At 44.2% G+C, this 16,460-nt stretch overlaps 1 protein-coding gene across 1 annotated transcript in view; it reads left to right on the forward strand.

Moving 5' to 3' along the window:
• The window catches only part of MARCHF10 (membrane associated ring-CH-type finger 10), an 89,074-nt gene that overhangs the window by 10,791 nt on the left and 61,823 nt on the right, over positions 1-16,460 (forward strand). Inside the window, exon 2 of the mRNA XM_040245033.1 lies at positions 2,522-2,641. Coding sequence (XP_040100967.1) covers positions 2,522-2,641 — 120 coding nt within the window. The remainder of the gene's footprint in view (positions 1-2,521; positions 2,642-16,460) is intronic.

The raw sequence follows: 16,460 nt of genomic DNA on the forward strand, positions 1-16,460 counted from the left end.
AGCCTGTGCTCTAGAGCCCAGGAGCCCTCGAGCCCTGGAGCCCATGCTCTGCAACAATAGAAGCCACCGCAATGAGAAGCCTGCACACCGCAACTAGAGTATCCCCTGCTCGCTGCAACTAGAGAAAGCCAGCACAGCAATGAAGACCCAGCACAACCAAAAATAAATAAGTAAAGTTCTTTTTAAAAAGTGATGATGAAACAATTGGAAGGGAAACCAGATGCAAAGGGAGGAAGGGAAGGAGTAAGAGAAATAAATCAGGGTCCATACTTCACATAGGGCTTCCCAGGTGGCACGAGTGGTAAAGAACCCACCTGCCAATGCAGGAGGTGAGCGTTCCATCCCTGGGCTGCAGAAGGTCCCCTGGAGAAGGGCACGGCAACCCGCTCTAGTATTCTTGCCTGGAGAATCCCATGGACAGAGAAGCCTAGTGGGCTAGTCCATAGGATTGAAGAGAGTCAGACACGATTGAAGTCACTTAGCATGCATATTTCATATCATGGTGGTTTAGTCACTAAGTTGTGTCTCACTCTTGCAACCCCATGGATTGTAGCCCACAGCTTCCTCTGTCCATAGGATTTTCCAGGCAAGAATACTGGAGTGGGTTGCCATTTTCTTCTCCAGGAGATCTTCCAGACCCAGGGATTGAACCCAGGTCTCCCGGGCTGAAAGCAGATTCTTTACCAACTGAGCCACCAGGCAAGCCCTTTGTATCATATATAAAGTTAATTCCAAATAGATTATAGGTCTATATGTAAAACTCTAAAACTTGTAAGAAAAAAATAGGAGAAAGGCTTTGTTACCTTGGGTTACGAAAAGCGTCCTTGGATACACCAAAAGCACTATGCAAAAATAAATAAAAATTTAAAAGCCAGATAAAGATAAATATCATATGAATATCACTCATGTGTAGAATCTTTAAAAAAAATGACACAAATGAACTTATATACAAAACAGAAATAGACCCACAGACATAGAAAACAAATTTATGGCTACCAAAGGGGAAGCGAGGGAGGGATAAATTAGGAGTTTGGAATTAATATAAACACACTACTACATATAAAATAGATAATCAACAAGTACCTACTATATACAGGGAACTATACTCAGTATTTTGTAACAACCTATATGGGAAAAGAATCTGAAAAAAGTGATTCATATATCTGAACTACTTTGTTGTACACCAGAAACTAACACAGCATTGTACATCAACTATACCTCAAAAACAAAAAATCCATTGACATGCCCATATAACACAATAGCCTTGGGTTTTGTTCAGTCCTAACACTGGAAGAGAAATATTTTGGTACTAAATTTTGTTTTAAAAAATGGAACAATTCTTTGGTTGTTTTCTTTATTTATTTTTGCATTTGGGAATAGATAGTTCCCTCCAAAACAAAAAGGAAATTTAGCTAACATTAAGTGCTAGATGCTGGGGGATTCAAAAGATAAGACATGGTCTTTACCCTCAGGATTTCTTGCTAATCAGCAGGAGAAACAGGCTCAAAAAATAAAATTAAATACAATAGTGGAAAAGTTGCATAATTCAAGTCACGTGTGTATACAGGAGCAATTAATAGGGCCTGGGGAAGAATACACCCTGAGTCAGGGTAGAAACCACAGGGATGAGATGCCCTATGAGCTGGTTCTTAGCAGATAAGCAGGGTTTGCCAAGAAAGCATGCTGCGAAAGCTATTCCAAGTGGAAGGAACAGCATATGCTAAAGCTCTCACATGTGAAAATTCTTATCCTGTAGCTGGGAATCTACAGAATTCTTACCCTGTAGCTTGAAATCTGACCCAAGGGGATACAGAGCAATGGAGGTGAGCATGAGGAGAATGAAGAGAATAAGAACGAGGGGAGGGATAAATTAGGAGTTTGGGGATGAACAGATACACACTACTATATATAAAATAAACAACAAGGACCTGTTGTATAGCACAGGGAAACATATTCAATATCTTGTAGTAACCTATAATGGAAAAGAATCTAAAGAATATGTGTGTGTGTGTGTATGCCTGAATCACTTTGCTGTGTACCTGAAACTAACACAACATTGTAAATTAACTATACTTCAGTTTTTCAAAAAGGGGAGGCTGAGAACAGAAAGAGAAGTAAGTACAGTGTTCTAGGAAGAGCTAGAAGGCAGCTCTAAAAGGCAGCTTTGGGGTAAGTACTTGACAAAATGCTTCTGTTGTTTGAATTTATGAAGGCAGCAGCTAATATTCTTGACCTGGCATTTGGGGCAAAGAGAGGAGGAAATGATGCCTGGGTATCTTTACACCTGATAAGAGGTATTGGTGAACACTTAGAGATGGAGAAGGGCACGGCAACCCGCTCTAGTATTCTTGCCTGGAGAATCCCATGGACAGAGAAGCCTAGTGGGCTAGTCCATAGGATTGAAGAGAGTCAGACATGATTGAAGTATTGCATGTTCCTCATAATAGGAATTCCACGCATAAAGTTCTCAGAGCTCATTGTAGACCTAAGCCAAAGAAACATTTTTGTTGTTATTCTGCAGGCTTGCCTAAGACGACAGGAATACAAAAGAGACCCAAATGAGAAGAAACGAAATCAATTTGGGGGGCAAGAGACAAATTCTGAGAGATCCCGGTTTTCAAGCGGGTCATCTTCCAAACAGGTACTTAGAACTCTGGGAGACACTTTTTTTTGCTGCAGAGGGTGTGTGTGTATATATGTGTCTGTGAAGAATTTCAAAGGGCAGGGCAGGGAGAGACAGCGGCAGAAGCTCTCATCCTGGGTACCACCCCCACCATGCCTGCTCCTCCTCGGCTGTGTGACCCTCCCTCTTTATCCTGTTGAGTCTCACTCTTCTTTCCTATATATAAAGGGTACAGTGGAGAGGTACCATCCAAATCAGAAATGCTGTGACCATTTAAGAGTTGGAAGCACTGGGCCTTCTAAAGTGCAGTATCATATCTATATACCTATATCTATCCCAGGGACAGGGGAGCCTGGTGGGCTGCCGTCCATGGGGTCACACAGAGTCGGACACGACTAAAGTGACTTAGCAGCAGCAGCATGCCTATTTGATCTGTCTATATGGAGACATATGCAGGCTTATGATCTTACCCATTGCATTGCTTAGTATAGATTTTATTTCAAATAGAGTAAAATGCAGTAATAATAGCATCATGTAATAACTAGAAGTTGTTCAAAGATTTTTGTCTGGATGATACTAATAAATAATAAGACCAATATAGGAACTTCCCTGGTGGTCCAGTGGTAAAGAATCCACTTGCCAAAGCAGGGGGCGCTGGTTCAATCCCTGGTGTGGGAAGACTCCACATGCCTCGGGGCAACAAAACCTGTGTGCCAGAACTACCAGCCCTCGCGCTGCAACTACTGAAGCCTGAGCACCTAGAGATTATGCTCCACAAGAGAACCCACCACAGTGAGTGAGAAGCCTGTCTATGGCACAAAGACCCGGTGCAACCAAAACTAAATATAAAGAAATAAAGTTAAAACAAATAAGATCAGGAATCTGCCTGCAAAGCAGGAGGCCCAGGTCCAATCCCTGGGTGGGGAAGATCCCCTGCAGAAGGAAATGGCAACCCACTCCAGTATTCTTGCCGGGAAAATTACATAGACAGAGGAGCCTGGTGGGCTACAGTCCCTGGGACTGCAAAGAGTTGGACAAGACTTAACCACTAGACTACTCCAACATAAGAGCAATATGAAAATTAAAACAACAGTAGTAATAGTTACCATCACTTGAGTGATTACAATGTTTCAGTATCATGCTAGGCGCATTTACCTATTCATTTATTTAATTCTCATAAATCTCTTTGCAGGTTATAGCCCATTTTATAGATGAGAAAACTGAGCCTTAGAAAAATTAAGAGAGTTTACCTAAGATTTCACAGCCAGTATGCCCTGGTGGCTCAAACAGTGAAGAATCCACCTGCAATGCAGCAGACCCGGGTTTGACCCCTGAGTCAGGAAGGTCCCCCAGATCTTCACATCAGGAAGATCTTTCTTCCCCTGGAAAAGGAAATGGCAACCCACTCCACTATCTCTGCCTGGAGAAGTCCAGGGACAGAAGAGCCTGATGAGCTAGTCTATGGGGTCGCAGAGAGTTAGACACGACTCAGCGACTAACACACACACACAGACACAGACAGACACAGACACACAGACAGACACAGACACACACACATACACAGACACACACACACACACAGACACACACACACACTCCTTTCCAGGCAGTCTGACCCCTGAGAGGGTGGCTCTGAACCACTGAGCTGTATGATCATATTTCATGTTTAAGATCTTATCTGTGTAAGGTTTTACTTATCCTATGTAAGCACTGAATACCGCAGGCTGCATTCAATACTGGTTGTTAGTATGGAGAACTGATTTAAGATGAGTAATATGCCTTTTATGAATTCTTATTTAATATTTTATGTCTAAAATATACTCTGGAGGATGAACTCTTTTCTATCAGTGGTGTGGATCCCTAAGATAGATCCTGGATACCTGATATCAATCAAGTTCTCGTTGGGATTTCTTCTCTAATCTAGGACATTCACATTGTAGTTATTTAATGTTCAAAGGACACCTTAAAAACATCAGTGATTGATGATTATGGATATATCCCTGGGAGAGACCTATACTCCCTATTAAGGAACATAAAATTACACAATAAAACGTTCCACCTAAAACCCGAAGGTGAAAGAAACTAACTCACAATATTGGCAGCTCTGAGAAGAGCACGCTGCCTGCATCTTTTCCTGTTTGTTGTTATTGTTTAGTCGTTAAGTTGTGTCTGACTCTTTTGCGACCCCATGGATGGTAGCCCATCAGGCTCCTCTGTCCAAGGGATTTCCCAGGCAAGAATGCTGGTGTGGGTTGCCATTTCCTACTCCAGGGGATCTTCCCGACCTGGGATCAAACCCACATCTTCATTGGCGGGCACATTCTTTTCCACTGAGCCACCAGGGAAGCCCGTCTTTTCCTGTTAGTCAAGGACTAAATAAAATGCCTGGTGCTGATTAAACTCATGGAATGAGATTAATCCAAAACTTAAATCTAGTCTGGCTAGAACAACACATTTTTAGCATTAAGATAAATTCTCCCAGTTTTGCACTTAGAAACAAAAATCAAGGACAGATGAAAACAAAAAAAAAAAGTAACGTAATTTCAGTCAAACAGTAGCATGTAGCAATCTTCCTAGACTGGAATTACTAAACAAATAGGCAGCTGGGTTCTTCTTCTATTTTCATGCAAAGTCTCACGTGCAGAGTCTTGGCCATTTTGCACAGCAACACTCACGCATTTGGGATATTCTAGGACTTGAAGTTTCATGCTGTAAAAATTACTCATTCTTTAAGGCAGGCATCCCCAACCTCCGGGATCTAATCCCTGATGATCTGAGGTGGAGCTGATGTAATAATAATAGAAATCAGTGCACAATAAATGTAATGTGCTTGAATCATCCTGAAATCATCCCCCTACCCCTGATTTGTGGAAAAATTGTCTTCCACAAAACTGGTCCCTGGTGCCAAAAAGATTGGGGACTGCTGCTTTAAGACAGCATTGCAAAATACTCAGACCACATCTAAAAAAGGACTCAGTTGTACATATAAAAGTAATTATGAAATAGAGACAAAAATATGTGGTGTACTGCATAAAACTGGCAATTTCTAAAGCCCAAGGACGGGATTTTTCACGTTGGCTTTGTGTCATGGCACCTCAGTATGTCAGAGAACTCAAAACATGACTGAATACTCCCGATTTTTTCCAGATGATGCTGTCCCAAGGGCTTGGGTATTGATTGTACAAGTGCCAGGGCTGCCCTGATGGCTCAGACAGTAAAGAATCTGTCTGCATTGCAGGAGACCTGGGTTCTATCCCTGGGTTGGGAAGATCTCCTGGAGAAGGCAATGGCTACCCACTGCAGTATTCTTGCTTGGAGAATTTCATGGACAGAGGAGCCTGATGGGCTGCAGTCCATGGGATTGCCAAGAGTCAGACGCAACTGACATTTTCAATTTTCACTGTTGTACAAGTGCCTTCCAGGCTGCACCTTCTCTATCAGGAAGAGCGACAAAACACTGCTACATTTAAAATGGATAATCAACAAGGACCTACTGTAAAGCACATGGAACTCTGCTCAACATTATGTGGCAGCCTGAATAGGAGGGGAGTTTAGAACTGGACATGGAACAACAGACTGGTTCCAAATAGGAAAAGGAGTACGTCAAGGCTGTATATTGTCACCCTGCTTATTTAACGTATATGCAGAATACATCATGAGAAACGCTGGGCTGCAGGAAGCACAAGCTGGAATTAAGATTGCCAGGAGAAATATCAATAACCTTAGATATGCAGATGACACTACCCTTACGGCAGAAAGTGAAGAATTAAAGAGTCTCTTGATGAAAGTGAAAGAGGAGAGTGAAAACATTGGCTTAAAGCTCAACATTCAGAAAACTTAAATCATGGCATCCGGTCCCATCACTTCATGGCAAATAGATGGGGAAACAGTGGAAACAGTGGCTGACTTTATTTTTCCGGGCTCCAAAATCACTGCAGATGGTGACTGCAGCCATGAAATTAAAAGACGCTTACTCCTTGGAAGGAAAGTTATGACCAACCTAGACAGCATATTCAAAAGCAGAGACATTACTTTGCCAACAAAAGTCCATCTAGTCAAGAATATGGTTTTTCCAGTAGTCATGTATGGATGTAAGAGTTGGACCATAAAGAAAGCTGAGCACCTAAGAATTGATGCTTTTAAACTGTGGTGATGAAGAAGACTCTTGAGAGTCCCTTGGACTGTGAGGAGATCCAACCAGTCCATCCTAAAGGAGATCAGTCCTGGGTGTTCATTGGAAGGACTGATGTTGAAGCTGAAACTCCAACTTTGACCACCTGATGTGAAGAGCTGACTCATTGGAAAAGACCCTGATGCTGGGAAAGATTGAAGGTGGGAGGAGAAGGGGATGACAGAGGATGAGATGGTTGGATGTCATCACTGACTCGATGGACATGGGTTTGGGTGGACTCCGGGAGTTGGTGATGGACAGGGAGGTCTGGTCGGACACGACTGGACGACTGAACTGAACTTGGAAGGGAATGGATACATATATATGTATAACTGAGTCCCTTCTCTGTTCACCTGAAGCTATTACATTATTTGTTAATTGGCTATACCCCAATACAAAATAAAAAGTATTTTTTTAAATCAGAAAAAATAATAGTGATTAACCCAATTAATATTTCTTATAAACCTATAAAATTATATCAATTTTATTGAATTTATCCATATTATAAATAATGAGGGCAGTCATAACCCTATTTATTAATAAGCTAAGGACTTACGTGAAGAAGGAAATGGCAACCCACTCCAGTATTTCTTGCCTGGAGAATTGCACAGACAGGGGAGCCTGGTGGGCTACAGTCCGTGGGGTCGCAAAGAGTTGGACATGACTGAGCGTACACACGTAAGGACTTAAGTACTAAGATAGATTCTCTAAGTCATTAATCACAAAACATTGGATTGGCAATAAATGTGGAAATAATTTATTCTACAAAGTAATATTTAATTAAAGGAAAACTAAAGGGTTGATTTACAAGGTTAAAAAAAAAAAGTGACGAAATTTGAGTTTCCCACAGTGAATTTCACCTCTGCTTCACCCCCTGTATTACAGACATTCCTTGGAGGATCTTGGAGGGGTTTGCCTCTGGATACAAAAGTGCAGGCAGGGCAAGGTGAGGGGAGGTGTAACTCAAGGCATCCTTCTCAACAGCCATCTGGCTTGTGTGCTCATAATGCTAATCACTCCTCACTCCATCTTTTGACTTCTGACTTGTACAAGTGAAGTCAGAGAACGCTTATGTTAGCAGTCCTCAACCTTTCTGCCACCAGTGACCAGTTTTGTGGAAGACAATTTTTCCACAGACTCGGGGGAAGGGGGTGGTTTGGGGGGATGAGTCAAGCATATTACATTTATTATGCACTTTATTTCTATTATTATTACATTATGATGTGTAGTGAAATAATTATACAACTCACCATAACGCAGAATCGGTGGGATTTACTATGGTCTCTGTGCAGTCAAACCTCTCTACTAGTAATAATCTGTATTTGCAGCCTTTCCCCAGCAGTAGCTAGCATCACCACCTCAGCTCCACCTCAGGCCATCAGGCATTAGATTCTGATCAGGACCGTATAACCTCCTGCTGCTGCTGATAAATCGCTTCAGTCGTGTCCAGCTCTCTGTGACCCCATAGATGGCAGCCCACCGGGCTCCCCCGTCCCTGGGATTCTCCAGGCAAGAACACTGGGGTGGGGTGCCATTTCCTTCTCCACACAACCTAGATCCCCGCAAGTGCATTTCACTGTAGGGTTCATGCTCACATGAGAGTCTAATGCCGCTGCTGATCTGACAGGAGGCGGAGCTCAGGCGGTCATGCAAGCCCATGGGGAGCAGCTATCAATACAGATGAAGCCGGCTTCCCTGATGGCTCAGTGGTAAAGAATCCACCTGCCAATGCAGGAGACGTGGGTTCAATCCCTGATCCGGGAAGATTCCACGTGCCGCAAAGCAGCTAAGCCCGTGCGCCACAGCTGTTGAGCCTGAGCTCTAGAGCCCCTGGAGCTGCAGCTAGTGGTACACACGCCTAGAGCCTGCTATCCGCAAGAAGAGAAGCCACCACAATGAGAAGCCCGTGCACTGCAGCCAAGCATGGCCCACGCTCACCGTGCCTGGAGAAAAGCCCGAGCAGCAACGGAGACCCAGCAGAGCCAAAAATAAATAAATACAATTATTTCTAATAAGAATATAACAAATATTTTTAAAGAGAAGAAGAATGTAACAAATATTGTTAAAAGAGAAAAAAAGCAAAGAAAGGGGCAGGAGAAAGATACAGTCCAATGAGATAGCGTACACCCAATCCAAGCCCTCTTCCTTAGGAGAACACTCCCCTGAGTAATATCTTTGTGTAGGTGGCTATGGCTGCAAAATCGAGGGGAGGATTCACCTCTGATTGGAGAAGGCAAGTTCATTCCCCGACTCAGTAGGCTCTGTGAGAGTGGATGGCTTAATCCATGGAAATGTTTCCGACTGTACAGTCATGAGGTAAGGCATGCCACCACCTCATTTTGACACTTGTGTTACAATTTCCATTACTCGTTCATTCCTTAACCCACTCTCAGGCCATCAGAATGCTGATGGGCCTGAAATAAGTGAGGCATTTGCCATGAAGTGATAGCTACAGTATCAAGAAATCATTTCCAAGCACCTGCCTGGGGGGCTGGGCATATCCTCAAATATGCGGTTAACATGGCAGCCCTTCCCTTATGGCCCAACCTCCTTACTCCGGAGGCTTTAAACACTGGTTATGCAGAGATGGTGTTCAATCTAAATCCAAGATAAAGCAATCATCGGCAAGCCTGTGCTGAGGTGGTCTTTAAAGCAGCACCTTCTAGAAAAGGGAACCCTTCTACACTGTTGGTGGGAATGGAAGTTGGTGTAGCCACTATGGAAAACAGCATGGAGGTTCCCTAGAAAACTAAAAATAGAAAAACCATATGATCCAGCAATCCCACTCCTGGGCATTTATCCAGACAAAACTGTAGTTCAAAAATACCCATGCACGCCTATGCTCATAGCAACACTATCCACAACAGCCACGATATGGAAATAACCTAAATATCCATTGACAGATGGTGGATAAAAATGACGTGGTACATATATACGATGGAATACTACTCAGCCATTAAAAGAATAAAATAGTGCCACTTGCAGCAACATGGATACAATTAGAAACTATCATACTAAATAAATTAAGTCAGAAAGAGAAAGACAAATACCATATGATATCATGTCTATGTGGAACCTAAAATATGACACAAACGAATTTATCTATGAAACAGAAACAGACTCCCGTACATAAAGAACAGACCTGTGGTTGCCAGCGGGAAGAGGTTTGGGGGAGGGATGGTGTGGGAGGTTGGGGTTAGCAGATGTAAGCCATTATATATAGAATGGATAAACAACAAGGTCTTGCTGTATAAAACAGTGAACTATATTCAATATACTGTGATAAACCATAATGGAAAAGAATATAAAAGAGAAAGTCTGTATGTGTATAACTGAATCGCTTTGCTGTGCAGCCGAAATTAATGCAACATTGTAAATCAACTACACTTCAGTTTTTAAAAATTACCAAAAAATTAAATAAATAAAGTGGCTCCTTCTAAATACATTTAAGTTAGTGATGTGACACAGTACAAAAAACACTTACCATCGAGGGTCAGCTCTGCCCCTCATTACAGTGCAAATTCAGACAAAGCACTTTACTTCTAAGTGCTTCAATTTCCCATCAAGGAGATCCTCATTATTATGCTGTTATCTCATGGGATCACTGTAAGAATGAGTGAGCCTCTCAAGTGTCATACCAACATTAGATTCATTATAAATTGCCTTGGTGTCCAGCTATTTCTGCAAATGGTGCTCCAACACTTATCTATGGAGGAGCAGCTCCTGAGGCTTCTAGAGTGCCTTCTTTCCCCTCAGCCTGGTCCCAGGCAACATGTCTAAAAGCCAACCTAATGTAGATCCTTTGCAAAGTTACCTACAACCTTCTGAGCTGTTTAATCAAATTAGAATTTAACAGGGAAATAAATAGCAGCTCCGCAGAACCAATGAGACCTTGGATGATTTAGTAGATTAAAGGGCAAAGCACGGACTTCTGTGGTGGTCCAGTGGTTAAGACTGTGCTTCCATAAAGGGAGTGCAGGTTCAGTCCCTGGTAGCGGAGCAAAGATTCCTCATTTCTTGCCACCAAAAAGCCAAGCCATAAAACAGAAACAATATTGTAACAAATTCAATAAAGACTTTTAAAATGATCCACATCAAAAAAAAAAAAAAATATATATATATATAAAGCAAACCAGTCTCTCAGTATAAACAGGAAACAGTGTCCCCAGGACACTGATGGCCCAGAGGAGCCTGCTGTGATGACAGGGGTACCAGGATATTTTGCCCTCTCAAGACTTCACAGAGAAGGGTCAGGAGCCCTGATCTCCCCACAGAAAATGGTGAAACTGACTGGGGGACAGGAACCTTCAATGGAGAAAGTCATCATGGACACTTCTCGTCTTCTAAGACCCTGCATCCATGCCAGCTGAGAATTTCCAAAAGCACAAATGTCAAGGATTGAGGACGCACAGAGTACAGCATTTACAGTATCGGCAAAGAAGGTGACCAGCCCTCAGCTTTTCAAGAGCACCCTTCACTAACAGGAATAGGATTATCGTCCTCCCAGCATCAGCAACTCCTCCCAGCATCAGCAACTGAGCAGCTCGATGTCTAGATCTCATGTCACAAGGACCCAACGTGACGCTGGAGGGAGGCGGTGAATGACTCCAGCAGCAGCTGGCTCTGCCCCAGGCCTGGCTCAGCAGGATGTTTACCTCCGCGAGATCACCTGAACCTTGCAGAAGGCAAGGTAGACTCAAGTGTGGAGGCGGCTCCCCAACACAAACATTTTTAATTGTTTTGTTCATGATCATCCACACAAACTTGAGAGGTTGAAAAGAAAAGTAAAGCCTCTTCGAGTAATCTGCAGTGGCTTAAAAAGTCAGAATGTGTGTTCATACATGAAGGCAGCAAAAACATAAAACTGTGACGTTTAATACAGTGGACATAAGCCACGCGAGACTATATAAATTAATTAAAATAAAATTGTGAATGAAGTTCCAGGCTCAGTGGTCCAGGGCTGCCATATACAACATTAACATTGTTGCAGAAATCCTATGGAACAGCACTGCTCCAGATTATATTGTTTAGTTGCTAAATTGTGTCTGACCCCATGGACTATAGCCTGCCCGGCTCCTCTGTCTGTGGGATTTCCAGGCAAAAACACTGGAGTGGGTTCCCATTTCCTTCTCCAGGGGATCTTCCCAATCCAAGGTTCAAACCTGTGTCTCCTGCGCTGCAGGCGGGTTCTTTACCACTGAACCACTGCGAAAGGGCTCCAGATTACAGTCAAGTCCAAAAGATAAGACAAGATCTCATGGGCCAGGAAGGAGTTTTGTTTCCCAGAAATCAGCCCTGCATAATCCAAACTACAGTGCTTTGCCCATGACAGCTCCTTGCAAACATTTGCTCTCAGATGATGAGTCAGCCGGCGTGCTTTGCATTTGGGTTTTCCTCCGACCTGGGTGTATTTGCTTGCCTCCTTTCACCACCTTTCTCTTCAGCCTCTCCTGCCTGTGAAAACCTTGAGCCTCTCCTCTTTCAAACGACTCTCAGGGAGTTGTTTCTTCTCCCATTAATCTGTCAGGGTCAACCTACCAACACCCTTGGTGGTGTCACGGAAGCAGCCAGCTTAGCACATGGCATGTGTGTTCCGTGACTCATTCTTTTAAACACACACACACAGACACAGACACACACACACAGACACACACACACACCACCCCCCCCCCCCACACACACACGTTCCAACTGCCCCACCCTGGGAGGCTGTGAGTCATCCCTAACACCTGGCCAGGTGTTGTCTCCGCCGCCCCCTTGACTCTAGCACAGATTCCACGCCCTCCAGGTGCCCCTGAGTGGCACACACCTCCGCCCCGCCTCTGGAACCCGACATGGACGTCAGGGCGATGGAATGCGCAGCCCACGGTTTGCCGGGTGCACACCTGTGAGAATCTTCGCTTGAGTTTGTTTTGCCTGAACTTCTTTTGGCCCAGGAGAATTCTGGAGATCCTCAGACTCCTCCTCCCTCTCCTTCTCACATCTGACAGCTGTCAGACAGCAGAGCTGGACTGTCTTACCTTCCTCTGTCTTGAGATCTGTCCACCAGCACCTCCTTTTACACAGCTTTGTCTTCCTTTTTTCTTTTTGCCTGGATTATTGTAAGAGCCATTTTCCTGGTCATTTCACCTTCACCTCAACCCTTCTGGCCAGTGTCCTAGGCAGCAGTAAGAATGATCCTTCTAAAAGCAAATTAGATTGTGTCGCTCTGCTATTAAAAGTTCTTTAGTAGGGACTTCCCTGGTGGGCCAGTGGCTAAGACTCTGAGCTCCCAATGCAGGGGAGGGAGGGGAACTAGGTTCCCTGGTCAGGGAACTAGGTTCTACATGCCGCAACTAAAGGTCCCATGCGCCACTACTAAGACCCAGTGCAGCCAAATAAATAAATATTTTTTTAAAAAGTTCTCTAGTGGTTCCCCATTGCCTTGGGATCAAGTTCAAACACCTTAGCAAAGTGTCTGATGGCCCTGATGGCCCTCAAGGCCATTGGTGGCCTGACTCTCAACTCTGCAAGCATCTCCTTTGGGAAGAGCTTCTGAGCAGCTACTGGGGGGTCCGGTGGTTTTGTTTTCATTCCTTCACTGTGTCTCCATACCACTCTCCAGGCTCAAGCCCACCTTAGGACACGTGTCTGTCTCCTCCTCAGGCTGGGGGTCACTCAGGAGCAGGCCCTGGTGGTTACTCCATTTCCAGTGCCCACCAAATGCTAAGCGCTCCATGAATGCTTGAAGACTGACAGTCGCAAGACCATTTTAGGAATATGCTCATGTTGAAGTCATAGTGATGCAGCCAGAGCAGGACTCCTCCCCTGAGCAAGAGAAGAAAGCGGCTACTGTTACCAGGGTGGTGAGCAATCCCCAGCCCGGCTTGAAATCATCCAGGGGAGGGTGGTTTGGTGAGACAGGCAGTGAACAAGAGCCAGTCTGGCTCTGAAGATTGAAACTGCCATCAGCCATCTGGAAACAACCTCACTGCTGATGACCAGACTAACCAGCTAGAGAGCCTGGCTCACCACTCCACCAAGGGACAGGTGGCAGCTTTAAAGCTCTCGGTGGGTTCCTTTAATCCCAGGTGGGCAAGAACACAGAGACAGAAGCAGCTCTCTCCTACCGTTCAGCTCAGGGAAGTCTGCTCAGTGTTATGGGGCAGCCAGGATGGGAGGGAGGTTTGGGGGAGAGTGCTGCTGCTGGCTCTGTGCGCTCAGTCGTGTCTGACCCTTTGTGACCCCAAGGACTGTAGCCCACCAGGCTCCTCTGTCCGTGGGCTTAGAGCCAGGCAAGAGTACTAGAGTGGGTTGCCATGCCCTTCTCCAGGGGGTCTTCCCAACCCAGGGATGAAACCCAAATCCCCTGCATTGGCAGGCAGATTCTTTACTGCTGAGCCACCTGGGAAGCCCCTTGGGGGAGAATGGATACTAGTATGTATGTGGCTGAGTCCCTTTGCTGTGCACCTGAAACTACCCCAACACTGTTAATCGGCTATATTCCGATACAAAATTAAAAAGTCAAAACAACAACAACAACAAACTCATGACTGAGCAGAATCTTTGGAGTTGACCTCTGGACATGAGTCCACCATTGCCTCAGATGGCCGGCTTTTCAGATGAAAGCATCTTTCTTTCCTACTCACACACACACACAGACACAGACACAGACACACACACACACACACAGAGTTCTCTATGGACAGAGGAAACTCAGACTAGTCCAAAGTTGACCCAGGACTCACTCATATTTTATAAGAGATCATCTTGGTGTAATTGAACATTCCACCAGGTAACTCACCAGGCTGAACCAAAGGCTTTCTTTGAGATCAGTTCAGTTCAATCACTCAGTCGTCTCCGACTCTGCAACTCAATAGACTGTAGCACACCAGGCTTCCCTGTCCATCAGCAACTCCGAGCTTATTCAAACTCATGTCCATTGAGTCGGTAAAGCCCTCCAACCATCTTATTCTCTGTCTTCCCCTTCTCCTCCTGCCTTCAATCTTTCCCAGCATCAGGGTCTTTTCCAATGAGTCAGTTTTTCTCATCAGGTGGCCAAAGTATTGGAGTTTCAGCTTTACCATCAGTCCTTCCAATGAACATTCAGGACTGATTTCCTTTAGGATGGACTGGTTGGATCTCCTTGCAGTCCAAGGGACACTCAAGAGTCTTCTCCAACACCACAATTCAAAAGCATCAATTCTTCGGCACTCAGCTTTCTTCATAGTCCAACTCTCACATCCATACATGACCACTGGAAAAACCATAGCTTTGACTAGCTGGACCTTTGTTGACAAAGTAATGTCTCTGCTTTTTAATAAGCTTTTAGGTTGGTCATAACTTTTCTCCCAAAGAGCGAACGTCTTTTAATTTCATGGCTGCAGTCACCATCTGCAGTGATTTAGGAGCCCCCAAAATAAAGTGCGTCACTGTTTCCATTGTTTCCCCATTTATTTGCCATGAAGTGATGGGACTGGATGCCATGATCTTAGTTTTCTGAATGATGAGTTTTAAGCCAATGTTTTCACTCTCCTCTTTCACTTTCATCAAGAGGTTCTTTAGTTCTTCCTCGCTTTCTGCCACCAGGGTGGTGTCATCTGCATATCTGAGGTTATTGATATTTCTCCCAACAATCTTGATTCCAGGTTGTGTTTCATCCAGCCTGGCATTTCGCATGATGTACTCTGCATATAAGTTAAATAATCAGGATGACAATATACAGCCTTGACATACTCCTTTCCCTATTTGGAACCAGTCTGTTGTTCCATGTCCAGTTCTAACTGTTGCTTCCTGACCTGCATACAGGTTTCTCAAGAGGCAGGTCAGGTGGTCTGCTATTCCCATCTCTTAAGAATTTTCCACAGTTTGTTGTGATCCACACAGTCAAAGGCTTTGGCATAGTCAATAAAGCAGAAGTAGACATTTTTCTGGAACTCTCTTGCTTTTTTGATGATCCAACAGATGTTGGCAATTTGATTTCTGGTTCCTCTGCCTTTTCTAAATCCAGCTTGTACATCTGGAAGTTCATGGTTCACACACTGTTGAAGCCTGGCTTGGAGAATTTTGAGCATTACTTTGCTAGTGTGTGAGATGAGTGTAATTGTGCAGTAGTTTGAACATTCTTTGGCACTGCCTTTCTTTGGGATTCGAATGAAAATTGAACTTTCCCAGTCCTGTGGCTGAGTTTTCCAAATTTGCTGGCATATTGAATGCAACACTTTCACAGCATCATCTTCTAGGATTTGAAATAGCTCAACTGGAATTCTATCCCCTCCACTAGCTTTGTTCATAGTGATGCTTCCTAAGGCCCACTTGACTTCGCATTCCAGGATGTCTGTCTCTAGGTGAGTGATCACACCATCATGGTTATCTGGGTCATGAAGATCTTTTTTGTATAGTTCTGTGTATTCTTGCCACCTAGTTCCAAAGAATAGCTAGGAGAGATAAGAAAGCCTTCTTCAGTGATCAATGCAAAGAAATAGAGGTAAACAATAGAATGGGAAAGACTAGAGATCTCTTCAAGAAAATTAGAGATACCAAGGGAACATTTCATGTGAAGTTGTGATCAGATTACAGAGCAATTGGAAGACCTGGAGCACAGGCCCCTCTGTGGACACAGCCAGGACCCACAGATCTTTCAGAGCAGCAATGGCGTGGGCGAATAACTGCATCCGGGCAAAACCA

The sequence above is a fragment of the Oryx dammah genome, unplaced genomic scaffold (assembly GCF_014754425.2).
Source record: "Oryx dammah isolate SB20612 unplaced genomic scaffold, SCBI_Odam_1.1 HiC_scaffold_8, whole genome shotgun sequence".
NCBI classification, from domain to species: Eukaryota; Metazoa; Chordata; class Mammalia; order Artiodactyla; family Bovidae; genus Oryx; species Oryx dammah.